General features: G+C 44.2%; 2 protein-coding genes across 2 annotated transcripts; both read left to right on the top strand.

Moving 5' to 3' along the window:
• Positions 1–24,261: 24,261 nt before the first annotated feature.
• LOC147991787 (uncharacterized) lies at positions 24,262–25,170 on the top strand. The gene has a single exon (XM_087538815.1). It carries the CDS (start codon positions 24,262–24,264, stop codon positions 25,168–25,170), a length of 909 nt encoding a protein of 302 aa, XP_087394941.1.
• A 998-nt stretch (positions 25,171–26,168) lies between these two features.
• Positions 26,169–27,206, top strand: LOC147991786 (uncharacterized). Its single transcript, XM_087538814.1, has one exon. The coding sequence runs from the start codon at positions 26,169–26,171 to the stop codon at positions 27,204–27,206; it is 1,038 nt and encodes a 345-aa protein (XP_087394940.1).
• The last annotated feature ends 706 nt before the right edge of the window (positions 27,207–27,912 follow it).

The raw sequence follows: 27,912 nt of genomic DNA, 5'->3' as shown, positions 1-27,912 counted from the left end.
TTCCTTGCCTGGTGGCCATCAGTACAGCAATTCCCAAAGCACATATCTTCAGGTTTGAAAACTTTTGGATTCATCAGGCAAGCTTTATGGAATGTGTGCAGGAGGTGTGGGCTCGCCCCAGTCGTAAGACCCATATTTCGGCAATAATTGTGGATAAACTGAAAGCTTTGAGGTTTGCTCTCAAGAAATGGCAGAAAGGCTTATCACACATCAAAAGGTTGATTGAGAAGTGTAACTGGGTAATTCTTTGGTTGGACAATCTTGAAGATAGGAGATCTTTATCCAGGCCTGAGTTTAATTTCAGGAAAATAACCAAATTGCACCATGAACACCTGCTTCACATGCAGTACTTGTACTGGAGGAAAAGATGTACAATTAGGTATATCAAAGTGGGAGAGGAAAACTCCAAGTTTTTCCAGGCCATGGCAACTGAAAGGTTTAGAAAAAACTCTGTGGCAAGCTTGTTGTTGTCAGATGGAACAGTAACATCCAACCATGAGGAAATGGCCAGAGAATTCCTGACAACCTTCAAAAGCAGAATGGGGATAGTTAGGCCAATTTCTTTGGATACAACCATATTGTCCCTAATACCCAGGGTCCAGGGTTTGGAGGTTCTCACAAAACCTTTTGAATTAAAAGAAATTGAACAGGTTATCAAGGACCTGCCTATTGATAAGGCCCCTGGACCTGATGGCTTTAACGGGCTCTTTTTAAAAAGTGTTGGCATATAATTCTGCTGATTTTATACAATTGGTTACGGAGTTTCATGCTGGAATAGTGCAATTAGAAAATTTGAATGACGCATTCATTACCCTGGTCCCAAAGAAGCAGACACCTGAGGGTGTGGGAGATTTTCGACCAATCTCACTAACCTCTGTTGGATTAAAGTTTCTTACAAAGCTTGCTGCTAACAGATTCCAACTGGAGATCACCAAATGTGTGCATAAAAACCAATATGGTTTCATCAAATCAAGAACAATCCAGGATTGTCTTGCTTGGACATTTGAGTATATCCATCAATGCAATCAGTCTAAAAGGCCAATCCTTCTACTTAAGTTGGACTTTGAAAAGGCTTTTGACTCTATCCAGCATGAGGCAATCATAAAGATCTTGATTGCAAAAGGTTTTGATGAAAGGTGGATTGTTTGGATTAAGCAGTTGCTGTCCTCTGGCACCGCTTCTGTACTACTGAATGGAGTCCCTGGTAAACATTTCAAATGCAAATGTGGAGTCAAGCAAGGAGACCCAATTTCTCCCTTACTATTTGTGATTGCGGCTGATCTTTTACAGACTTTAGTGAACAATCTTCTCCAACAAGGCTTAATAAGTAGGCCCCTGCTTACCCATGATCCAGATTTCCCAGTGGTCCAATATGCAGATGACACACTGCTGTTTGTAAATGCTGATCTAAGTGAACTGAGGGCTCTGAAATCAGTTTTGCATTCCTTCTCACAGGCAACTGGACTGCGGATCAATTTCCATAAATCCTCCATGTATCCTATCAATGTAGATGAGCAGGAGGCTTCTGACCTGGCTGCCTTTTTTGATTGCAAATTAGGCACTATGCCTTTCACATATCTAGGGCTGCCAGTGGGGACCACCAGGCCTAAAATAGTTGACCTCCTTCCTCTTGTGGATTGTATGGAGAGAAGATTGACAGCAAGCTCATGGTTCTTGCCACAAGGGAGCAGACTGCAATTAGTCAATTCTGTGATCTCTTCCTTGCCTATTTTTTTCCTTTGTAGCTTGTCCATCCCTCAGGGTATTTTAAAACAATTGGAAAGAATCCAAAGGCAGTGTTTATGGAGAAAATATGGTCAGGAAAAGGGTCACTCACTGGCGGCTTGGAATCTTGTTTGTAGACCTAAGTCAAAGGGGGGGCTTGGGATTTTAAACCTTGGACTGCAGAATGATGCTCTCTTATTGAAACACCTCAGCAAATTTTATAATAAGATGGATGTGCCCTGGGTGCAATTAGTTTGGGATTCTTACTACTTTGAAAGGATTCCACATGATACTGTTCTCTGTGGCTCCTTTTGGTGGAAAGATGTATGCAAGTTGATGGATAATTTCAGAGCTGTTATGTCGGTTGATGTTCGTAGTGGAGATACAGTGCAGTTCTGGTCAGACTGCTGGCACATTGGGGACAGTTCGGTTCCTCTGCAAGAGCGGTTTCCTAGGCTTTTTTCCTTTTGTCTCCACAAAAACCTCTCAGTCAAGGCAGTTTTTGCCAGCTCTTTCCAGGAGCTTTTCTACTTACCTATGACTGAACTAGCCTTCCAAGAAATGCAACAGCTCTCCTCATTAATGAGGTCTTTCCATTTGGATAATCGATCTAATGACCACTGGGAATGGAGGCATGGCAAGAAATCAGAATATACAGCAAAAAAGTTTTATGATTTTGTCTATCAGCCAATGGTCTCAAACCCCATCTTGGGATGGATATGGAAAATTTGCTGCACTATGTCTATCAAGATGTTTGCATGGCTTGTCATCATGGACAGGATTAACACCAAGGACATGATTCAGAGGAGGCATTGGAGAATCGATGAAGGGCCTGAATGTGTTCTTTGTCCGACTGGAGCTCTGGAGGATAGAAATCACCTGTTCTTCCAGTGCAATTTCAGTGTTCGAGTCTGGAACTACCTACAAATTGAATGGACAAATGGTGACGACATGGTGGCCATTGCTCATCATGCAAGGAAGGATTTCAACAAACCTTTTTTTGGGGAGGTGGTTTTCTTGGCGTGGTGGAATATTTGGAAGACCAGGAATGATAGAATTTTCAGGAACATTCAACCCTCGTTCAGAGCATGGAGGACTAGCTTCGTTCATGATGCCACTCTGCTCTCCCACTGAATAAAACGGAAATTTAGAGATGCCCTCCTTAAGTGGATTGAGTTTCTTCCTCCCTGAGGAGAGTTCCTGTTTGCCTTTTTTTTCTCTTTGTAATTTATAGGTATAGTGCTCCCTTACCTTGTATAGTTTTTCTTCCTCGTTCTTTCTTTTATCTTTGTTTTCCTTTGCTTTCCTCACCTTGAGGAAACCCAGTATTTGTTTGGTGTTTTTAATAAAATGCTGTGGGGTGTAAGCCCTGCAGTCTTCATGGTCAAAAAAAAACTTCCAAGGTACATATGTCCGGCCACCCGATGCCGATGACTTAAGTCACATTGTCCAACAGCCCGGAGAATCATCCAGGGAGCTCTGGACTCGGTTCTTAGTCAAAAAGAACCAAATCGTCGACTGTCCGGACGCGGAAGCCCTTGCGGCTTTCAGACACAGCGTCCGGGACGAATGGCTTGCACTCCACCTCAGCCAAGAAGGACCTAAATCCATGACAGCCCTCACTACTCTGATGACCCGCTTTTGCGCAGCAGAAGACAGCTGGCTCGCTCGTAGAAGCAATAGCGCCAGCAACCAGGTCACCTCCGAAATCCAAGACGGCAACGGCAAGCCACGAGGAAGCAAAAACAACAGTCGCAACGACAATGAAAGATCAGGCGACACAGCAGTCAACGCCGGATTCATCAACCCCAAGCCCGGTCAGCGGAAGAAGCCATTCAAGGCGAATCGAGATGAACCATCCAACCTAGACAGGATAATGGACCGACCCTGCCAGATTCATGGCCACCTCGATAAACCAGCTAATCATACCAACAGAAACTGCTAGGTCTTTAAACAGGCCAGCAAACTCGACGCCGAACACAGGGGGAGGAGGCTGCCAAGCGATAGGGATGACGGAAAGGTTCACCAACAAAATAGCGGGGGTCAGAAGCAGTCTCCACCAGAGGATCAACTACTCCTAGAACGAAAATAGCAACCCGGCTTCCGCCGCCCACTCCGTACACCTACAAAGTTTGTACCGCGCATACATCATTACGCACTCAAGATACCATGGGCATTGGAGGAAGCACAATACGGACAAGCCTGCAAGCACTCCAGTAACTTTTTTATTATTATTTATCTTCTTTTTATTTCTTCCTTCGGTATCCTTTGAAAACAGGTGACGAACAGGATAAACATCGGAAACTGGCTCTGTCGGAGTCTGGATCCGTACACTCACCTAAGGGGCTATTTCCATCAAGGATTCCCCCCACCGAGGACTGGCGGTGTAGACGTGCGACAGGAGGTCCAAAATAACTTTTTATAGACCGCACTCTCTATTTCTCGAGCCTGTACTATGCCTGTTCCTCCGCCTCCAACCCCGAGCATGTCAAATAGCCGGGAGGAGGGCTTTATATATATATATATATATATATATATATATATATATATCATAAGTAATCATTGGCATATCGCTCAGTTCACATTAAACAATATCCGAACTAATCATCCGCATTGTTTCCCCAACAAATATGGCTCCTACGCTATTTCACAGAAATACCTTGGCATAACCTGCCAGGGGCTTGGTGTGGGAACAAATGAGTTGCCAGTAAAAGTCCGAACAGGTCTATAGCATACTTCGGCATCGCAAGTTTGGCCCTATATGCATCAGCTCTGAATCATTGTCTTGGGTCAATAGTTGGTTGCCCGGCTCCTGTGCTTGCTACCCTACATTCCGCTCTATCGGCTAGGGTAGTAAAGGGAGAACTACTGTGATTGTGCCCTGGTCTAAACCGGACGAGCACCTCAGTAGAGAAAGCCGAAAACTGACTGTCATGATGCGGCGTGAGCTGGTCAACCACTTGACGACTTCTTGGAATCTTTAACGATTCTCCGTGTCACATGAGGGATCTTTTTTAGATCAAATATGTAAGGCACCATACGCCGCATACATACCAGGGGCTATGTCGTAGACCCCCAATAAAACTCCTATGGCTAAGTGAAAGTGTTAACGCCCTATAGTCCGATTGCTTGGTTCACCGCATTATCACCTCCTTCATGGACCAAGACGTTGGATAAAGAGTGATTAAATGCCTTTCCGAACACCCCCGTACTTCCTACGAGGGGGCTGAAGCCGACGATAGGAAAACTTTCAGATTATATCAAAATGTCCGCACAGGAGGAATTCAAGCTTTCAAGCAAAACATAAATAGATTAACTATAAAATTGTCTTTTACAATTTTCATACACCTCACTCGAACATTATTTCTTTCGAGCACTGACCCTCTACAAAGTGGGCGGCCTCTAGGACGTCTTCAAAATAATGCTCCGGTTTCGGGCGGTCCTTGCCTTTGGGTGGACTCTTTGTCGCAACATCGATGGCCTTCATCTTCCTCCAAAATATTTTGACTCGGGCAAAAGCCATCCGCGCACCCTCAATGCACGATGATCGCTTCACAGCATCGATACGCGGCACCACATCAACAAGCCTTTGCACCAAACCGAATTAGCTATTCGAAACAGGCTCGGCTGGCCACAACCGGATTACGACATCCTTCATGGCAGCGCAGGATATCCTATGAAGTTCGGCCCATTGGGACATCTGTTCATTGAGCAAAAGAGGGCGCTTTGATGCGCCAAACTATGACCAAAAAAGCTTCTCCGTTGCATATCCATCTCGCGCTTGGTAATACTGAGCCGCATCAGCAGAACTCTTTGGCAAGTCCAAGAACTCGTCCGGAGAACTCCATACTTGGTTAAGCTGGGCATAGTTCGGGTCACCGAACTTAGTTTGCAGCAGAAAGGGCTTTCTAGCCGCAATCTCCCTCGCCTGTCGAACCTCCTCATGGGCTGCTCTGGATTCCGACCGCGCTGCTCTAGCCTCTTGTAAGGCCTTGTCCAGATCAGCCGTTAAGGCTTTACTCTCCTTCTCTAGAAATTCACACCGGCCGGTAGCATTCTCTAGTTCAAGCGTCATAGTGGATATCTTCTCCTCATCTTGGCGCCGTGCAGCTTGTTCGGCTTTTAATTCAGCCGATGCCTTTTCGGCAGCAACATTACTACGATGGGGCTGCTCCTTGGCCCGGGCCAGCTCCGCTCGAAGAACTTCAACGGCGGCAGCACCATCTGCAGCCATGCATATTCCAGCATCTAAATCTTAGCATCATGCTTATACCACAAAAATGTATGAGGATTGCCCCAAATACATACCTTGCGACTCGTCAAGACGCAAATTGATTAAAGCAAGATCATCCCCTACCACATCAAGCTTCCGCTGCAAATCGGCAATTTCCATAGTCCGAGAAACGGCCAAGGGGGAAGCAGCCTGTGTTCAAAGTTGATCAGGTTAGCCCTCAAAACGATCCTTTTCAATCCTCCGTTTTGCTTCCCAGCGGAAGCCAACCAGAGTATTAGGGGCTACTACCTATACACAGGCGCATCTAATGAAACATAGCTGAAAACATTATGTCACAAACCTCGAAACCCTTCAGTAGGCTCATGAAGGCTTCATTTAATCCGCTCTTCGCGGACGAAATCTTTTCAATCACTGTACCCATCAAGGTACGTTGTTCCCCCGAGACAGATGCTTTCCGCAACATGTCGCGCAACATATTCGGAGTCCCCGGGCCTCCGGAAGCTACTCCAAAAGCACAATCATCCTTTGAAGGAATCTCCTCACCCGTCTCCAAAATCACTGTCGGCTGTGAACCAGACAGTCCAGGGCCTTTGTTATCATCAGCACCGGAATCTCGGATGGTCGGAGGTCCACCTTTGGGTACTGCCTCTTTTGTCCCCTGGTCTAAAGGGACCTTCCGCGATGACACTTAATAGTCATCCGCCTTATTGGGCGAGGAGGTTGGAGGAGGCGTCTCGCTCTCCATCATCTCTGGGAGGAGACTCCCCGAAGAAGAGGATCGCCCAGAAAAATTCTGTGCCGACCTGTAAAAATGCATAAATGCGTTACGTGTATCTTCAGTAACAATAACGGAGCGGGACACTATCAAAGTACTCCAGATTCTCTTACGGTTTGGCCGGGGGCTTGTCCCCCTATTGGAGCTGCTCAACGGCGTCGCTTTCTAAACCCAAGCCGATCGACGGTGGCATCTTGCCCTTCTTGGAAGACCGCCCCTCCCAATCTTCGGAGGCGACCCTTTTCCTCCTGTTTGGAGAAGGGATACTGGGTCCTTTTCTCCCTCCGTCTTCGGGCGAGGAAAGGTTGATTTCTCCGAACTCAGTGTCCGACTTACCTCCAGAACCAAGGTCATCTTGGGCCTTCTCGACCTCCCCTGCTGGTGCCTGGAATGGCGCCGAGGCCAGCATCCTTGTTAACACAGGAGTAGCTGAGTCTTCGGGAAGGGGAGCCGGACACCTAATCCATTCCACCTTCTTTATCCAGCCCTGAAAAAGGATGATACTGTTGGTATCTTGCCACTGGGTATATGACTATAAGGTATTCAGTAAATGGGTACTTACCGGGGTATCCGGATGGTTACAATCTAGGCCAACATCTTCGGTGGTGTCCGGCCATTGCCTTCGTTTCCCGAAGAATAATCTCCACATTACTTCGTGCGTTGTGCCGAAGAAGTGCTGAAGAGTGATATGTCTCCAACGAATCTATAATTTTTTTATTGCTCCATGCTATATTATCTACTGTTTTGGACATTATTGGGCTTTATTATACACTTTTATATTATTTTTGGGACTAACCTATTAACCGGAGGCCCAGCCCAGAATTGCTGTTCTTGGCCTATTTTAGGGTTTCGAAGAAAAGGAATATCAAACGGAGTCCAAACGGAATGAAACCTTCGGGGATGTGATTTTTGGAACGAACAAGATCCAGGACACTTGGACCCTACGTCAAGCAACCAACGGGGAGGCCACGAGGTAGGGGGGCGCGCCTACCCCCCCCCCCCCCGGCGCGCCCTCCACCCTTGTGGCCCCCCTGTTGCTCCACCGACATACTTCCTCCTCCTATATATACCTACGTACCCCCAAACGATCAGAAACGGAGCCAAAACCCTAATTCCACCGCCATAACTTTCTGTATCCACGAGATCCCATCTTGGGGCCTGTTCCGGAGCTCCGCCGGAGGGGGCATTGATCACGGAGGGCTTCTACATCAACACCATAGCCCTTCCGGTGAAGTGTGAGTAGTTTACCTCAGACCTACGGGTCCATAGTTATTAGCTAGATGGCTTCTTCCCTCTTTTTGGATCTCAATACAAGGTTCTCCCCCTCTCTTGTGGAGATCTATTCGATGTAATCTTCTTTTGCGGTGTGTTTGTTGAGACCGATTAATTGTGGATTTATGATCAACTTTATCTATGAACAATATTTGAATCTTCTCTGAATTCTTTTATGTATGATTGGTTATGTTTGCAAGTCTCTTTGAATTATCAGTTTGGTTTGGCCTACTAGACTGATCTTTCTTGCAATGGGAGAAGTGCCTAGCTTTGGGTTCAATCTTGCGGCGTCCTTTCCCAGTGACAGTAGGGGCAGCAAGGCACGTATTGTATTGTTGCCATCGAGGATAACAAGATGGGGTTTTTATCATATTGCATGAATTTATCCCTCTACATCATGTCATCTTGCTTAATGCGTTACTCTGTTCTTATGAACTTAATACTCTAGATGCATGCTAGATAGCGGTCGATGTGTGGAGTAATAGCCGGTCTACTTGTCTCGGACGTGATGCCTATATACATGATCATACCTAGATATTCTCATAACTATGCTCAATTCTGTCAATTGCTCAACAGTAATTTGTTCACCCACCGTAAAATACTTATGCTCTTGAGAGAAGCCACTAGTGAAACCTATGGCCCCCGGGTCTATCTTCTATCATATTAATCTTCCAACACTTAGTTATTTTCATTGCCTTTTATTTTACTTTGCATCTTTATCATAAAAATACCAAAAATATTATCTTATCATATCTATCAGATCTCAATCTCGTAAGTGACCGTGTAGGGATTGACAACCCCTTATCGCGTTGGTTGCGAGGATTTATTTTTTTTGTGTAGGTGCAAGGGACTCGCGCATAGCCTCCTACTGGATTGATACCTTGGTTCTCAAAAACTGAGGGAAATAGCTATGCTACATTGCTGCATCACCCTTTCCTCTTCAAGGGAAAACCAACGCAGTGCTCAAGAGGTAGCAAGAAGGATTTCTGGCGCCGTTGCCGGGGAGGTCTATGGAAAAGTCAAACATACCAAGTACCCATCACAAACCCTTATCTCCTGCATTACATTATTTGCCATTTGCCTCTCGTTTTCCTCTCCCCCACTTCACCCTTGTCGTTTTATTCGCCCTCTCTCTCTATCCTCCCTCTCTTTCTCTATTTGCCTCTTTTTGCCTGTTTCTTGTTTGCTTGTGTGTTGGATTGCTTGTTTCGCACGATGGCTCAAGATAACACTAAATTGTGTGACTTTACCAATACCAACAACAATGATTTTATTAGCACTCCGATTGCTCCTCTTACCGATGTTGAATCTTGTGAAATTAATGCTGCTTTGCTGAATCTTGTCATGAAGATCCGTTTTCCGGCCTTCCTAGTGAAGATGCCGCTACCCATCTAAATAGCTTCGTTGATTTGTGTGATATGCAAAAGAAGAAAGATGTGGACAATGATATTGTTAAATTGAAGCTATTTCCTTTTTCGCTTAGAGATCGTGCTAAAGCTTGGTTTTCGTCTTTGCCTAAAAATAGTATTGATTCTTGGAATAAGTGCAAAGATGCTTTTATCTCTAAGTATTTTCCTCCCGCTAAGATCATCTCTCTTAGAAACGATATTATGAATTTTAAGCAACTTGATCATGAACATGTTGCACAAGCTTGGGAGAGGATGAAATTAATGATACGTAATTGCCCTACTCATGGTTTGAATTTGTGGATGATTATACAAAAAAATTATGCCGGATTGAATTTTGCTTCTAGAAATCTTTTAGATTCGGCCATGGGAGACACTTTTATGGAAATCACTTTAGGAGAAGCTACTAAACTCCTTGATAATATTACGGTTAATTATTCTCAATGGCACACTGAAAGATCTACTAATAAGAAAGTGCATGCGATAGAAGAAATTAATGTTTTGAGTGGAAAGATGGATGAACTTATGAAATTATTTGCTAATAAAAGTGTTTCTTCTGATCCTAATGATATGCCTTTGTCTACTTTGATTGAGAATAATAATGAATCTATGGATGTGCATTTTGTTGGTAGGAACAACAACGCGTATAGAGGAAACTTTAATCCTAGGCCTTATCCTAGTAATTCCTCTAATAATTATGGTATTTCCTACAACAATTCTTATGGAAATTATAATAAGATGCCCTCTGATTTTGAATCTAATATTAAAGAATTTATTACTTCGCAAAAGAATTTCAATGCTTTGATTGAAGAAAAATTGCTTAAGATTGATGAGTTGGCTAGGAACGTTGATAGAATTTCTCTTGATGTTGATTCTTTGAAAATTAGATCTATTCAACCTAAGAATGATATAAATAAGTCTCTTAAAGCCATGAGAATTTCCATTGATGAGTGCAAAGAAAGAACCACTAGGATGCGTGCTAAGAAAGATTCCTTTATAAGAGCGTGTTCTTCTAGTTTCCATGATAATAAAGATGAAGATCTAAAAGTTATTGATGTGTCCCCTATTAAATCTTTGTTTTGCAATATGAATCTTGATAATGATGGGACTGAATATGATCCACCTTTACCTAGAAGGCATTCCAAAAATTTGGAGTTTTTAGATCTTGATGCTAAATTTGATAAAAGTGGGATTGAAGAGATCAAAACTCTAGATGTTAATGAACCTACTACTTTGGATTTCAAGGAATTTAATTATAATAGCTGCTCTTTGATAGATTGTATTTCCTTGTTGCAATCCGTGCTAAATTCTCCTCATGCTTATAGCCAAAATAAAGCTTTTACCAAACATATCGTTGATGCTTTGATGCAATGTTATGAAGAAAAACTTGAGTTGGAAGTTTCTATCCCTAGAAAACTTTATGATGAGTGGGAACCTACTATTAAAATTAAAATTAAGGATCATGAATGCTATGCTTTGTGTGATTTGGGTGCTAGTGTTTCCACGATTCCAAAGACTTTGTGTGATTTGTTAGGTTTCCGTGATTTTGATGATTGCTCTCTAAACTTGCACCTTGCGGATTCCACTATTAAGAAACCTATGGGAAGAATTAATGATGTTCTTATTGTTGCAAATAGGAAATATGTGCCCGTAGATTTTATTGTTCCTGACATAGATTGCAATCCTTCATGTCCTATTTATTCTTGGTAAACCTTTCCTTAGAACGATTGGTGCAATTATTGATATGAAGGAAGGAAATATCAGATTCCAATTTCCATTAAGGAAAGGCATGGAACACTTTCCTAGAAAGAAAATTAAATTACCTTATGAATCTATTATGAGAGCCACTTATGGATTGCCTACCAAAGATGGCAATACCTAGATCTATCCTTGCTTTTTATGCCTAGCTAGGGGCGTTAAACGATAGCGCTTGTTGGGAGGCAACCCAATTTTATTTTTATTCCTTGATTTTTGCCCCTGTTCAGTAATAAATAATTTATCTATACTCTGTTTTGTTTGTGTTTAATTAGTGTTTGTGCCAGGAAGAACCGTTGGGAAGACTTGGGGAAAGTCTTGTTAATCTTGCTGTAAAAAACAGAAACTTTAGCACTCACGAGAACTGCTTCCATTTTTATTTGGAAAGTGATATTTAGTTAATTCTTTTTGCAGATGATTAATAGATAAATTCCTCACGTCCATAAATTTATTTTAGAATTTTTGGGGTCCCAGATCTTGCGCTAGCTACAGATTACTACAGACTGTTCTGTTTTTGACAGATTCTGTTTTTCGTGTGTTGTTTGCTTATTTTGATGAATCTATGGCTAGTAAAATAGTTTATAAACCATAGAGAAGTTGGAATACAGTAGGTTTAACACCAATATAAATAAATAATGAGTTCATTACAGCACCTTTAAGTGGTCTTTTGTTTTCTTTCGCTAACGGAGCTCACGAGATTTTCTGCCTTAAGTTTTGTGTTGTGAAGTTTTCAAGTTTTGGGTAAGGATTTGATGGATTATGGAACAAGGAGTGGCAAGAGCCTAAGCTTGGGGATGCACATGGCACCCCCAAGATAATCTAAGGACACCAAAAAGCCAAAGCTTGGGGATGCCCCGGAAGGCATCCCCTCTTTCGTCTACTTCCATCAGTAACTTTACTTGGAGCTATATTTTTATTCACCACATGATATGTGTTTTGCTTGGAGCGTCTTGTATGATTTGAGTCTTTGCTTTTTAGTTTACCACTACCATCTTTACTGTACACACCTTTTGATAGAAACACACATGATTCAGAAATTATTAGAATACTCTATGTGCTTCACTTATACCTTTTGAGTTATATAGTTTTGCTCTAGTACTTCACTTATATCTTTTAGAGCACGGTGGTGGATTTGTTTTATAGAAACTATTGATCTCTCATGCTTCAATTAGATTATTTTGAGAGTCTTAAATAGCATGGTAATTTGCTTAAATAATCCTAATATGCTAGGTATTCAAGATTAGTAAAAACTTTCTTATGAGTGTTTTGAATACTAAGAGAAGTTTGATGCTTGATGATTGTTTTGAGATATGGAGGTAGTGATATTAAAGTTGTGCTAGTTGAGTAGTTGTGAAATTGAGAAATACTTATGTTGAAGTTTGCAAGTCCCGTAGCATGCATGTATGGTAAACGTTATGTAACAAATTTGAAACATGAGGTGTTCTTTGATTGTCCTCCTTATGAGTGGCGGTCGGGGACGAGCGATGGTCTTTTCCTACCAATCTATCCCCCTAGGAGCATGCGCGTAGTGCTTGGTTTTTGATGACTTGTAGATTTTTGCAATAAGTATGTGAGTTCTTTATGACTAATGTTGAGTCCATGGATTATACACACTCTCACCTTTCCATCATTGCTAGGCTCTTCGGTACCGTGCATTGCCCTTTCTCACATTGAGAGTTGGTGCAAACTTCGCCGGTGCATCCAAACCCCATGATATGATACGCTCTTTCACACATAAACCTCCTTATATCTTCCTCAAAACAGCCACCATACCTACCTATTATGGCATTTCCATAGTCATTCCGAGATATATTGCCATGCAACTTTCCACCATCCCGTTTATCATGACACGTTCATCATTGTCATATTGCTTTGCATGATCATGTAGTTGACATCGTATTTGTGGCAAAGCCACCGTTCCTAATTTTTCATACATGTCACACTTGATTCATTGCATATCCCGGTACACCACCGGAGGCATTCATATAGAGTCATACCTTGTTCTAGTATCGAGTTGTAATCATTGAGTTGTAAATAAATAGAAGTGTGATGATCATCATTTAATAGAGCATTGTCCAAAATAAAGAGAGAGAGAGAGAGAAAGGCCAAATAAAAAAGGCCAAAAAAGAGAGAAATGAAAAGGGACAATGCTACTATCCTTTTTTCCACACTTGTGCTTCAAAGTAGCACCATGATCTTCATGATAGAGAGTCTCTTATTTTGTCACTTTCATATACTAGTGGGAATTTTTCATTATAGAACTTGGCTTGTATATTCCAACAATGGGCCTGCTCAAGTGCCCTAGGTCTTCGTGAGCAAGCAAGTTGGATGCACAACCACTAGTTTCTTTTGTTGAGCTTTCATACATTTATAGCTCTAGTGCATCCGTTGCATGGCAATCCCTACTCCTTGCATTAACATCAATCGATGGACATCTCCATAGCTCATTGATTAGCCTCGTTGATGTGAGACTTTCTCATTTTTGTCTTCTCCACATAACCCCCATCATTATACTCTACTCCACCCATAGTGTTATATCCATGGCTCACGCCCATGTATTGCGTGAAGGTTTATAAAGTTTGAGATTACTAAAGTATGAAACAATTGCTTGGCTTGTCATCGGGGTTGTGCATGATGAGAGCATTCTTGTGTGACAAAAATGGAGCATGACTAAACTATATGATTTTGTAGGGATGAACTTTCTTTGGCCATGTTATTTTGAGAAGACATAATTGCTTAGTTAGTATGCTTGAAGTATTATTATTCCTATGTCAATATTAAACTCTTATCTTGAATCTTTCGAATCTAAATATTCATGCCACAATTAATAAGAATTACATTGAAATTATGCCTAGTAGCATTCCACATCAAAAATTCTGTTTTTATCATTTACCTACTCGAGGACGAGCGGGAATTAAGCTTGGGGATGCTTGATACATCTCCAACGTATCTATAATTTTTTATTGCTCCATGCTATATTATCTACTGTTTTGGACATTATTGGGCCTTATTATACACTTTTATATTATTTTTGGGACTAACCTATTAACTGGAGGCCCAGCCCAGAATTGTTGTTTTTTTGCCTATTTTAGGGTTTCGAAGAAAAAGAATATCAAACGGAGTCCAAATGGAATGAAACCTTCGGGAACGTGATTTTTGGAACGAATAAGATCTAGGAGACCTGGACCCTATGTCAAGCAACCAACAGGGAGGCCACGAGGTAGGGGGCGCGCCTACCCCCCCCCCCCCAGGCGCGCCCTCCACCCTCGTGGGCCCCCTGTTGCTCCATCGACGTACTTCTTCCTTCTATATATACCTACGTACCCCCAAACGATCAAAAACGGAGCCAAAATCCTAATTCCACCGCCGTAACTTTCTGTATCCATGAGATCCCATCTTGGGGCCAGTTCCGGAGCTCCGCCGGAGGGTGCATCGATCATGGAGGGCTTCTACATCAACACCATAGCCCTTCCGATGAAGTGTGAGTAGTTTACCTTAGACCTACGGGTCCATAGTTATTAGCTAGATGGCTTCTTCTCTCTTTTTGGATCTCAATACAAAAGTTCTCCCCCTCTCTTGTGGAGATCTATTCGATGTAATCTTCTTTTGTGGTGTGTTTGTTGAGACCGATGAATTGTGGGTTTATGATCAAGTTTATCTATGAACAATATTTGAATCTTCTCTGAATTCTTTTATGTATGATTGGTTATGTTTGCAAGTCTCTTTGAATTATCAGTTTGGTTTGGCCTACTAGATTGATCTTTCTTGCAATGGGAGAAGTGCTTAGCTTTGGGTTCAATCTTGCGGTGTCCTTTCCCAGTGACAGTAGGGGCAGCAACGCACGTATTGTATTGTTGCCATCGAGGATAAAAAGATGGTTTTTTTATCATATTGCATGAATTTATCCCTCTACATCATGTCATCTTGCTTAAGGCGTTACTCTGTTCTTATGAACTTAATACTCTAGATGCATGCTGGATAGCGGTCGGTGTGTGGAGTAATAGTAGTAGATGTAGGGAGGATTCGGTCTACTTGTCTCAGACGTGATGCCTATATACATGATCATACCTAGATATTCTCATAACTATGCTCAATTCTGTCAATTGCTCAACAGTAATTTGTTCACCCACCGTAAAATACTTATGCTCTTGAGAGAAGCCACTAGTGAAACCTATGGCCCCCGGGTCTATCTTCTATCATATTAATCTTCCAACACTTAGTTATTTTCATTTCCTTTTATTTTACTTTGCATCTTTATCATAAAAATTCCAAAAATATTATCTTATCATATCTATCAGATCTCACTCTCGTAAGTGACCGTGTAGGGATTGACAACCCCTTATCGCGTTGGTTGCGAGGATTTATTTGTTTTGTGCAGGTGCGAGGGACTCGCGCGTAGCCTCCTACTAGATTGATACCTTGGTTCTCAAAAACTGAGGGAAATACTTACGCTACTTTGCTGCATCACCCTTTCCTCTTCAAGGGAAAACCAACACAGTGCTCAAGAGGTAGCAAAGAGTCTGCGACCCTTCTAGATTGAACTCCCATAGGCGGAGAGGCCGTCGCTGGCACGGCAGGGTCCGATGAACTAACATTACTTGAACGACGTTGGCTATGTCGATGTCCCTCTCAATGAGGCTTCGGATGCGACTTTGCAGAGTTCGCACATCATTCGTTGATCCCCAATCCAGCCCCTTGTTAATCCACGATGCAAGCTGAATTGGGGGGCTGGATCGGAATGCGGGCGCAGTTTCCCACTTGGAGCCTCGGGGCTCGGTGATATAGAACCACCCCTGCTGCCATAGATTGGAAGATTTGGTGAAGGATCCTTTCAGCCAAACGGTGCTAGCAAGCTTGCTCACTGTAGCGCCGCCGCACTCGGCCTACTCCCCCTCTACCACTTGCGGCTTCACGTCGAAGGTCTTGAGCCACAAGCCGAAGTGCGGAGGAGTTCGGAGGAAGGCTTCGCACGTGACGATAAACGCCGAGATAAGAAGAATAGAGTCCGGGGCCAAATCGTGAAAGTCTAGCCCGTAATAGAACATGAGCCCTCGGACGAAGGGGTTAAGTGCAAACCCCAACCCACGGAGGAAGTGGGACACGAACACGACCCTCTCGTCGGATCTGGGGGTGGGAATAACCTGCCCCTCGGCGGGAAGCCGATGATAGATTTCAGCGGTCAGGTACCTCGCTGCCCGAAGCTTTGCAATGTCTTCCTCCGCAATAGAAGAAGCTACCCACCGACCTTGACGGTTGGATCCGGGCATGATTGGGGCTGGTGGCGACCGAAACCCAGGTGTTGGAACTCGGGGTAGCAGGGGTTGAGACAGAGGCAAGCGTGGAAGAAAAAGACGGGTTTGTACCCCTATATAAATGTTGCGAATATCAAACGTCTCCTCTTGGGCCTAAAAAACCTGCTTGTTTCCAAGGAGTTGTACCCAAGCGACGGTTGGGTTACCCACGTCCGGGTTGACAGGAATCCCTTAAAAAGGGAGGCACGATCTTCGCCTAGATAAGACGCGCCAATAAGACCACGTCTTGGGACGTGGGGCGACGGGCCGGCTAAAACGGTTCGCAAGTAGTGGCCGGGCCGGTGTCGTGTCATATTACCAAAAAGTGGTCGGTGAATTGAACTCGTGAAATATTATGTCCTCTGCGGTTGTGCATACAAGTCCGGATACAATCATTACATCTGAAGATCAACTAGGAATTTGGATAGAAGGGAACCCGCCTTGCAATGTCGAAGACAATCTGCGCGTCGGACTCCTTGTCATTGAAGCCAGGTTCAGGGGCTACTGAGGGAGTCCTGGACTAAGGGGTCCTCTGACGTCAGGCCTGTTATCCATGGGCCGGACGGATGGGCTATGAAGACATGAAGGCCGAAGACTGTACCTGTGTCCGGATTGGACTCTCCTTGGCATGGAAGGCAAGCTTGGCGACCAACTATGAAAATTCCTTCTTATGTAACCGACTCTATGTAACCCTAGATTCCCCCCCCCCACCTCGGTGTCCATATAAACCGGAGGGGTTAGTCTGGAAAGGATATATTCATTACCATAGTCATACAGGCTAGGCTTCTAGGGTTTAGCCATTACGATCTTGTGGTAGATCAACTCTTGTAATACTCATATTCATCAAGATCAATCAAGCAGGAAGTAGGGTATTACCTCCATAGAGAGGGCCCGAACCTGGGTAAACATCGTGTCCCCCGTCTCCTGTTACCATCGATCCTAGACACACAGTTCGGGACCCCCTACCAGAGATCCGCCGGTTTTGACACCGACAACCGCTACGATATGACCGAGGTGGATTATGGTGGAGGGGGCACCGCACACGGCTGGAAACAATCAACTTGTGTGTTCTAGGGTGCCTCCTGCCCCCGTATATAAAGGAGCAAGGGGGGAGGCCGGCCGGCCCTTGGGGCGCGCCAGGAGAGGAGGAGTCCTCCTCCTAGTAGGAGTAGGACAACCCTTTCCTGCTCCTACTAGGAGGGGGAAAGGAAGGAGGAGAGGGAGAAGGAAAGGGGCCCCCCCTTCCCTAGTCCAATTCAGACCAGAGGGGGAGGGGGAGCGCGGCCTGCCCTCGCCGGCCCTATCTCTCTCCACTGAGGCCCATGTATCCCATTAATTCTCCGGGGGGTTCCGGTAACCCTCCGGTACTCCGGTTTTCTCCGAAATCACCCGGAACACTTCCGGTGTCCAAATATAGTCGTCCAATATATCAATCTTTATGTCTCGACCATTTCGAGACTCATCATCATGTACTTGATCACATCCGGGACTCCGAACTACCTTCGGTACATCAAAACACATAAACTCATAATACCGATCATCACCAAACGTTAAGCGTGCGGACCCTACGGGTTCAAGAACTATGTAGACATGAATGAGACACGTTTCCGGTCAATAACTAATAGTGGAACCTGGATGTTCATATTAGATCCTACATATTCTACAGAGATCTTTATCGGTCAAACCACATAACGATATACGTTGTTCCCTTTGTCATCGGTATGTTACTTGCCCGAGATTCGATCGTCGGTATCTCAATACCTAGTTCAATATCGTTACTAGCAAGTCCCTTTACTCGTTCCATAATGCTACATCCTGTAACTAACTCTTTAGCTACATTGCTTACAAGGCTTATAGTGATGTACATTACCGAGAGGGCCCAGAGATACCTCTCCGACAATCGGAGTGACAAATCCTAATCTCGATCTATGCCAACTCAACAAACACCATCGGAGACACCTGTAGAGCACCCTTATAATCACCCAGTTATGTTGTGACGTTTGGTAGCACACAAAGTGTTCCTCCGGTATTCGGGAGTTGCATGATCTATAGTCATAGGAACATGTATAAGTTATGGAGAAAGCAATAGCAGCAAACTAAACGATCATCGTGCTAAGCTAACGAATGGGTCAAGTCAATCACATCATTCTCTATTGATGTGATCCCGTTAATCAAATGACAACTCATGTCTATGGTTAGGAAACATAACCATCATTGATTCAATGAGCTAGTCAAGTAGAGGCAAACTAGTGACACTCTGTTTGTCTATGTATTCACACATGTACTAAGTTTCCGGTTAATACAATTCTAGCATGAATAATAAACACTTATCATGATATAAGGAAATATAAATAACAACTTTATTATTGCCTCTAGGGCATATTTCCTTCACCACAATGACTCTTGGATGCTCAGAGCGTGACGCCTAACCGGCTGGAGGATTCACAGTCCTCAAGTGTAACAAGTCTTCAGGTCACGCAGACAGAAAGACTTCAGTGATGCCTAACACTCTTTGGCTTTGGGTGTTTAGGGCTTTATCCTCGCAAGGATCTCTCTCTCAAATGCTTCGGAGGTGGGTTGCTCTCAAACGACAAAAGCCGTGCACTAACTCTGAGCAGCCACCAGTTTATGGTGTAGGGGGTGGGCTATTTATAGCTAGGAGGCAACCCGACCTGATTTATCCGAAATGACCCTGGGTCACTAAGGAACTGACACGTGCCCAATGGTCAGATTTCAAACACACACAGCAGCTTGACTTGGGCTACAAGTAAGGCTGACTCATCCAGCTCTGGATAAGATTTGTTCTCATTGTCTTCGCTCGAAGACATAGGATTTGGTTGAGCATCACATCAGTCACTCTGACTTTGTTCACTTGGACCCCACTTAACAGTACGGTGGTTCCTATGACTCAACAAAGAAGAAAAGGAAACTACGAAACAACTATGTCTTCGCACTCCATAGTCTTCATGTGAATGTCTTCTCATGTCATAGTCTTCACAGTGAATATCTTCACAGACCACCATTGTCTTCAATGTCTTCACACATTTTTAGGGGTCATCTCTTGTAGGTAAACCGAATCAATAAGGGACTACTACATGTGTTATCCTGCAATTCTCACAAACACATTAGTCCCTCAACCAAGTTTGTCTTCAATACTCCAAAACAAACTAAGGGTGGCACTAGATGCACTTACAATCGCCAATTGCTTGATAGATGCTAGAGTGTATGTGCATGCTTTGTCACATTTCATTTGCTATCTTATTGTGTGAGCATGTTGGTTGCATAATTTTCTCTATTCGAGGACATCCATTTGTTCTTTTGATTGTTTGGTTTATATTTGCCAAATGGATGGACAAGAATGCCTAAGTACTCCCTCTAGCTATCTATGATTTTTCTCTTCTCAAAGTCTATTCATGCTACATCACAAAACTTGAACAGGTCTTTTTCGGACCCTCCGAGTGAGGAGCACTCGAAGCCACCGAGCCTCAAGGGCTGACTTCCAACCCCCCCCCCCTCTAGACCTACTTTCGATCCTACACTTGGCTCCGATGACGCCGATGCCATGGCAGCGAGCAAAAAAGAGAGGGAGACGGAGAGGGGGAGGGAGGGAGAGGAAGGGGGTTCTGGGGTGCTAGGGTTTCGGGGGAAGAGTGAGAGGGGGGCTGCTCTTAACCAAGAGGGGGCCGGGGGATGGCCGCACATGTGGCAGGGGGCGACTATGGCCGCGGGATGGCCGCCACGCCCTTCCCCCGTCCCTGTGGCGCGAGGAGGGAGATGAGGGGAGGTGGGTTGGGCCTCCTAGCCTCAATTGGGCCTCCCATTTTCTTTCTGGCTTATTCTTTTTTATTGTTTTATTTAGTTCACCAATGTTTTACATTTTATTTAAATACCATTTGAATCTTGTTCATCACGAAACTTGTCACTTAAATACTTCACAATATTTTGGAACGATACATAAAGTTTGAGGTCAATTGGAATTGTATAAATATTTGCTTATTTTGAAAAGGCTACGAGTCAAATGAAGTTGGTTCTATCATGGCAATGATCAGGGGAATTTATAGAATAGTGTGAACATTTTAGTTTTACTATTCAAAGAAATAATAATTTCACTTGCAATTTAAATTTGAATTTGAATTTGATTTTTAGACAAGTGGTAATTTGCATAGTAATCATGATGACATGGCCACCATTAGAGGGGGATTATTCTAGCAAGATTCTCAGGGTGTTACATATTATGTGGCCAGTTGGCGTACCTTTAGCGTGTGTTTTTAATTGCAAAGGTTATCGGTGGCGTACGCTCGTCGTACACGCCTCTTAGGGGGGGGGGGGGAGGGGCTATTACCGATGTGTATGTTGATGGAACACCACTACTAGTATACCCTTCTGTTGGGCTCTGCACTAGTGGCATGCGCTAGTACTGCACACCGCCGATAGTGTATGCTATCAGCGACATGTGGTCCGTCCCCACGTGCCATTGGTATTTGCTTCTGTTACAAGTGGCGTGCCAGTTTTAACGCACCGCTAATAGTAAAATCATATAAGGAGTCATGTATCCATGATCACACCACAGTAGATGTGCATGCGTAAAATAAGGATGCACGGTCAAAACAGGTCGGGGTTGCAGGATCCAACTGCCATAAATTGTGGGGTCGTGAAGAAATGGCAGAAAACCAGCCGAAGGATCGCGACTGCTCGATCCCCGTCCAACGCCATACGATGCGTTCAGATTTATTACAAAAAATGCAACACTCGTCGTTTAACCTTTTCGTTTAAAAACATAGAAATGAAAAAAGTGTTTGGCACATTTTAAAATTTTCATGTAAAAAAGTGGTTGGTCCATTTTAAAACAATTCATGTAGTTAGAAAAGGTGGGTATAGAAAATATTCATGTAATTTAAAAAGTGTTCGAGGCATTTAAAAAATTGATGATGTAACGGAAAGCGTTCGAAACATTTTTTAAATTCCTCTGTATTAAAAAAGTGTTCGACGGTTTTATAAACATGATAATGTTATTAAAAAGTGTGGATAACCAATAAACACCCTCACATAGAGGGAAAGTCGGGAACCAATGTCCTGAAGGTTCACCACCTGTCGTTGCGCCACCTTTGCCTACATGGCGTTGCCGGATATCCACGCCCCATCGCCGGCTGACCATTGTCGCACCGCTCCTCTGCATTGGGGTGCGCGGCAGCATGGTTTGAAGAGCCGCTTGCCGCCGCAACACTCCGACTCGCCTTCCTACCGTCCAGCCACCATAACCGTCCGGCTCGTGTTACTTCCCCAGCCCGCGGGTGTGCCGCAAGGGAAGCCTCCTGAGCCGGCCACCATCCAGTTACCGCCATCGGAGTTAGCTGCCACCGCCATTCAGCAGCTCGCTAGCTCCCTGTTTGGCACTATCGGGGGGAGAGATGCATGTGAGAGAGAGAGGGAGAGGAAAAAATGACGCACTGACAGGTGTGTCCATTTGTTAGGTTGGGTATAAGGGAAGTTGTATTGGGGATCTACTGTAGCACATCACCTGTGAAACCCAAAAAAATATTGGGAGAGCACCTATAGGCACTTAGAGGGGGAGATTTATTGGGTGGCTTCTAGAGATGCTTTAAAGACATTAACAAAGTCGATGTTGAGGTTTGTTAGGTGAGAAGAGTGTGCCATTTGATAGATTGTTAGAGCGGACCCAGTTTGATGAATAAGGGCATCTCCAACATAGACCCTCAAAACACCCACAACAGTCTGATCCCCATAAGGAATTTGCCATCCAACGTGGTACCCCCATTGGTCCACGGATGCATTTGATTGTTCGAATTTCCATAAATTGGATGCAATCGGGGGGGGGGGGGGGGGGGGGAGGTTGCAGGAGTCTGGACCGTCGCGACATAGTATTCTACACCCCGACACACTCAAATCCCTCTCCCGGTCCACTTCACTTCCACTCTGCCCCTGCCCCCCCCCCCCTTGCTTGTACCTCTTCGCTTGCCGCCCAGGCATCCTCGGACGTCCGCAATCCCCACCCACGCGCCTTCCTTCCTTGGACTATGTTGTCATATGGATCCATCCGCAACAAGGTACCCCCCCCCCCCCCCGGCGACGCCGACCATGGCAGACACCACGCCCGACGGGTGTTTGATCAAATGCAATTGATCTTTTTTTTCCTAGGGTAAAACGATGGTGGGGTACTCAATGATGGATGATGAATTATTGTGCGATGTGTGGAAGGTCATATCTGCAGACTTTGTGGGCATGAGGCAAGAGGGCTCGACTTTTTGGCAAAACATGCCTGCTTCATTTCATGAGCAAAAGCATGACACACCCTACAACTTGCACGTGATTCATGAACGCAATTCGAAGTCGCTAACACATCGGTGGTGCGCCATGTGCAACTCTGTCATGAAGTTTTGTAGTGCATTGAACGAGTTGTGACAATGTGGCCATCGGGCTCGTCAACCATTGAGAACGTAAGTTCTGGTTCTTATTGTTCTACATGTTGGCCAATTCATTGTTCACACAATGTTGCAACTTGATAATATCATATTGTGTAGCTCGAACGCGTTGCCATGCTGTATTATAGGACCGAGGGCAGGCCATTTATGCTCATACATTGTTGGATGAATCTCGAGGGGTATCGTGTGTGAGATGACACATGTCGATTCTGACTCGAGTATCGTTGAATTTGAAATCGATGAGCTCGAAAAACTTGTTGAACATCTGATTATCTTGTATGTATATTTACATTTGAATTATTGTTGTACTATGAATGTTTGCATATTATTTATGGATGAATTATGATATTTTCTATAATAATTTTGGGTGGTGCGGACTTAAAAACAAGCATACATGTAGGAGATAGGCATGGATGAGTGATTTTCATATCAGTATTCATGGAATGGTCCAGACAAATCCGCAAAAATAATGTGTCCGTTTTAGAGGACGGTGTAGGAGATGGCCTCAGGGCTGTGTGAGGCAGAGCAACAGATCACGCGGAGGGCTTCATAAGTTTGACCTTGATTAATGCCTTTTCTTTTATGAAAAAGCAATAGGATTTAATTTTGTAATTGTCCAATGCTCCATCCAATCACAATAAACCATCAAACAGCAAATGAGCGACATCATCTTGTTTTCTTATAATGTCATATTTCAGTGCGGCTTGCTTGCTGCTTTAGCAACAGCACTTTCTAAGCAACGTCGTATAACATCTTGTTCTAGGCATGATCCTCCATACTAGTACTACGACTACGACTATGAGTAGCTCTTTTCTTGAGACTTTTCAACAGGGGTACTACTAGCTTTTGAACTTTGACTTTAAAGGGCAATCATACGGGCATTCTTACACAGACAACGCTGCACAAGTTCGTTATTGCAAGTTCGTCGCAGTGTGAAAGTTGACCATTTTTCAGATCGAGTCGAAGCAGAGACTTTTCGCCCTGCCGCCGCCGCCACCTGACATGTCAAACACCACGTCCATATGGTGAGCTGCTGACTGGCATTTCGGGTTGACCCACCCAACCGCCGCGTCATGCCTGTTGAGAACCGACATCAACGAAGCGGCTTTAGCGAATCGTCATTAGGAAACGTAGTTAGCGGTTATTAGTGTCCAAGCGTCGTACGGACGCATCTGTCCGTACAGGCGCCTCTTTGTATAGACGCCTTCACAATGCGTCACAAATTTTGTATAAATATGTGATTCTCAATCAATAAAAGTATCAGATCATTCGTACAATCACTTTTACTATTTACACGTTATCAGCACTGCTCTGCCAAAAGTAAGATAGAGCCATCACCGGGAAGGACAAGAAAAGGTAGGTCATGGCAGGGAGAAACCTGTCATCAGCGGCTTTCGCTTTCGCTCGCTTTATCCAAAGAGAGAGCCGTCGCCTTTCCCGCACTCCTCGCCACCGTGCCGCACGTCGCCGTCATGGCCTTGGTGTAAGGAGCGGCCCACGTCGCCGCTTCTTCGCCGGGAACCACCACCAGAACCGCCGCCGTGGATATGCACGCCATGGCAACCACCATGTGCACCAGGCTGGGCCTTCCGCCACGGCCACTGCTGCAAATGGAGAGATACCTGCAATGCGCCAGGCCGGGCTTTCGGCTCCGGCAGTCGCCAACGAGTACGTCGGACACGCGACTACACCAACTGTCTTCTCCATCCCTCCGATGGAGTGGTTGCTTGCAGGGCCATCGGCGCCGTTTCTCGGAGAAGAGGAGATGTTCCCTTGTGAACTCGCGCCGCCACCACTGCCCCCGTACTGCCTGCAGCACGAGTTTGGACCGTGCCCAGCGCGTACGGGTGCACAACCACGGCTGCCATCACCGACGCTGTCGGATGAACTGCCGGAGCACTTCTTCCCTCCTGGATACGGTCCTGTCCCAGATCTCCCATCTCCGACGCCGGCAGCAGTGGAAGTCCACGCCTACTCCACCGTCCCCGATCTGAACATGGCCATCAAGGAAGAAGAAGAGGAGATGGAAGGACAGGGCTCGTCGTCGACGCCGCCGCCGCCTCCTTCATCACCGGCGACACCACCCCTCCCTCCCACGCCCCCACCGAAGGCGTGTCGGATACTGCGGAAGTTCGCCGCGGCCATGGCGCAAAACCGCGCAGCCGTCCGGGGCGCGTGGTCGCCGGCGGCCCTCGGCCTCACCGGCGCCCTCGGGGCATGCAGCAGCGGCAGGGGCCGTGCGGAGATGCGGGGCACACCCCGCCTCCCTTGAAGACGACGCCATGAGCAGGGAAGAGACGATGTGGTGAGGTGCTGTGCCAGATCGAGCAGAGAAGTGGGGAACGGGAGAAGCGGCGCTGTGTGGGAAACCCTCATGCGTGCTATCCTTATCCTTCTCTCTGTCGGTGCATGGGCCAGCCCAAGTCACGTACGTTCTCACCAAACAGGCCTACAGGCCAAGAAATCCAATAAATGACTGCTGGCGCTGTGTCGTTTTCAATAGGAAATAGCCATAGTGTATATATTGTATAGCAGCTTGTTCTTTCTATTTGAGAGTAGTATTTATTGTATTAAGAACCTCTACTTATCATATTCAGTACTGTATTATAAGTATGAATATTTAGACTATGTATCGTCTAACATAAAGTCTCAGACTATGTGTACATATTCTGTATGATTGCTTCAGTATTTTATTTTAGAATATGTAGTTCTTAAGTACAGCAAATTTTATTTACAATTCATATTTCGGGATCACAAGGTAGATGAGGCATCTACTGCACTTTGCAGATTATCCTCGTTACTGAAAGATCTACATTTTGCCTATTTTGTTCTGGCAAAATGACTATCTTCGAGTGCTCTCCCAAATATGCGAATTGATGTGATTACCTCGACTATTATACAAGCAAAGCACAAGGTAACTGTGTGATCTATTGCATCAAATTGCAGACTATCCACTCTTACTGTGAGGTCTACATCTAGTTATTTGACAGATGACTACCTTCAAAGTGTTTTTGAAAAATGTAGTATGGCACAAGGTAATGGATATATGAACATCTACTGGTCAAAACCAGATTATGTTCTCCATTGCTGCGAGATCTACACCACAACGGTGACTATCTTCAAAGTGCCATATACATAAAATGAGGTCTACACATATAAGTATAAAGCATCGGCTATACTTGAAAATTTTGCTTCTTTGAAGCATTTGTTGTACTTATATTTTACTCTTATAGTAAAACTAAAATTATGCATGATAACACCATGCAGGAAATGGCTGGCGTCATGAACAGAGAATTTCATGAACTTCAACTAGATGGTAGTAACTATTTACCATGGGCTATGGATGCAAAGATAGCCCTTGAAAGTCGTAAACTCGGTTCCACCATCATCACACCCATTGAAGGCGTCGGAGAAATCCCCACGGCAGCCAAATATACCGCTTTAAGTTTCTTAAGACACCATCTCCATCCGGACTTAAAGTCGGAATATTTGATGGAAGAAGATCCATTAGTTTTGTGGAACTCTCTCAAGGAGAGATATGACCAACTAAGAGCAGTTATGCTGCCAGAAGCACAGAGAGAATGGTCCCTCATAAGGTTCCAAGATTTCAAATCTGTGGCAGCATATAACTCTGCAGTTCACAAGGTTAACTCAAAACTAAGGTTTTGCAATCAAGCAATTTCCGAAGAAGACCTTATTGAGAAGACCTTGTGCACTTTCCACCCCTCAATGAGAGTACTACAACAGCAGTACCGTCAACAAAAATACAAAAAGTATTCTGAGCTCATATACACTTTACTTCAGGCTGAGAAACATGATGAACTTCTCATGAAGAATCATCAGACACGCCCAACGGGCTCCATGCCACTCCCTGAAGCACATGCTAACACTCAGTCTACTAAAAAGTATGGGGGAGATAAAAAGAATTTCAAGAAATTCAATGGAAAGTGGAAAAGAAACAACAAGCAGAAAACATTTGGTCAATCTAAAGGTAAAGGTCATTTCAAGAAAGATGACCGAAACACCAAATCCGAGATTTGTCAAAGGTGTGGATGTACTAACCATCGTACTAGCAAATGCGGAACTCCCAAGCATCTAGCGGATTTATATCTCAAATCCACCGGGAAAGGCAAACAAGTTCATGGAAAAGCAGAAGCTCACTTCAACGCTTTACAACAAGAAGAGAACCTTGAAGCTAGCACTTCTCAAAGCGCTCCTCAGGAAACAAGGAAGAAGGATGAAGATCTTCTTGATGTCGACAACATGATGGTGGAATACACCCAAGACGCATACGGAGATCTCATATAATCTCCACATCACTCATTTGATGTTATCAGCTATTTTATTGTAATAATGGAAGTTATAATTTGTATAACTCTAAGTAAAATAAAGTCCTACGAACGAATCATATTATGTAATTCAGACATAATGTCATATTTATATTTATAATTGTAATATGAATACTTTGTATGTATTTATATGTGAGTAATGAATAAAATTCCATCCTAAATATTCTCTCACTCTATATAGATTTTACGGGAAGATAATCCAATGGAAGAAGAACTATGTTTGGTGGACAGTTGTACCACTAACACAATATTAAGGGAAATAAAATATTTCCAAACTCTAACTAAGAGAAAAGGGAATATTATGACCATCGCCGGCCGCGATGCCTCGATTATTGGTTCAGGACGAGCCACACTCGTTCTACCTATGGGTACTACAATTGTAATTGAGGATGCACTCTTGTATCCTGAATCTACACGCACCCTTCTAAGTTTCAAAGACCTCAGATCAAATAATTTCCATCTGGAAACAATTTTTGAAAATAATTCTAAATATTTACTTTTAACAAAGAGTACTGGGTCTGAGAAACAAATTCTTGAGAAATTCCCCTCGCTTTCATTTGGATTATATTACAGTTATACAAAACCCGTTCCACATGTTGCGTACAAAATAATTTTTCAAGACCTTGATAAATTCAAGACTTGGCATGACCGCCTAGGTCATCCTG

This window comes from Triticum urartu, chromosome 1A (genome assembly GCF_056163025.1).
Source record: "Triticum urartu cultivar PI428250 chromosome 1A, HENAU_Tu73, whole genome shotgun sequence".
NCBI lineage: Eukaryota > Viridiplantae > Streptophyta > Magnoliopsida > Poales > Poaceae > Triticum > Triticum urartu.
This window is presented reverse-complemented; position numbering and strand designations above follow the sequence as displayed.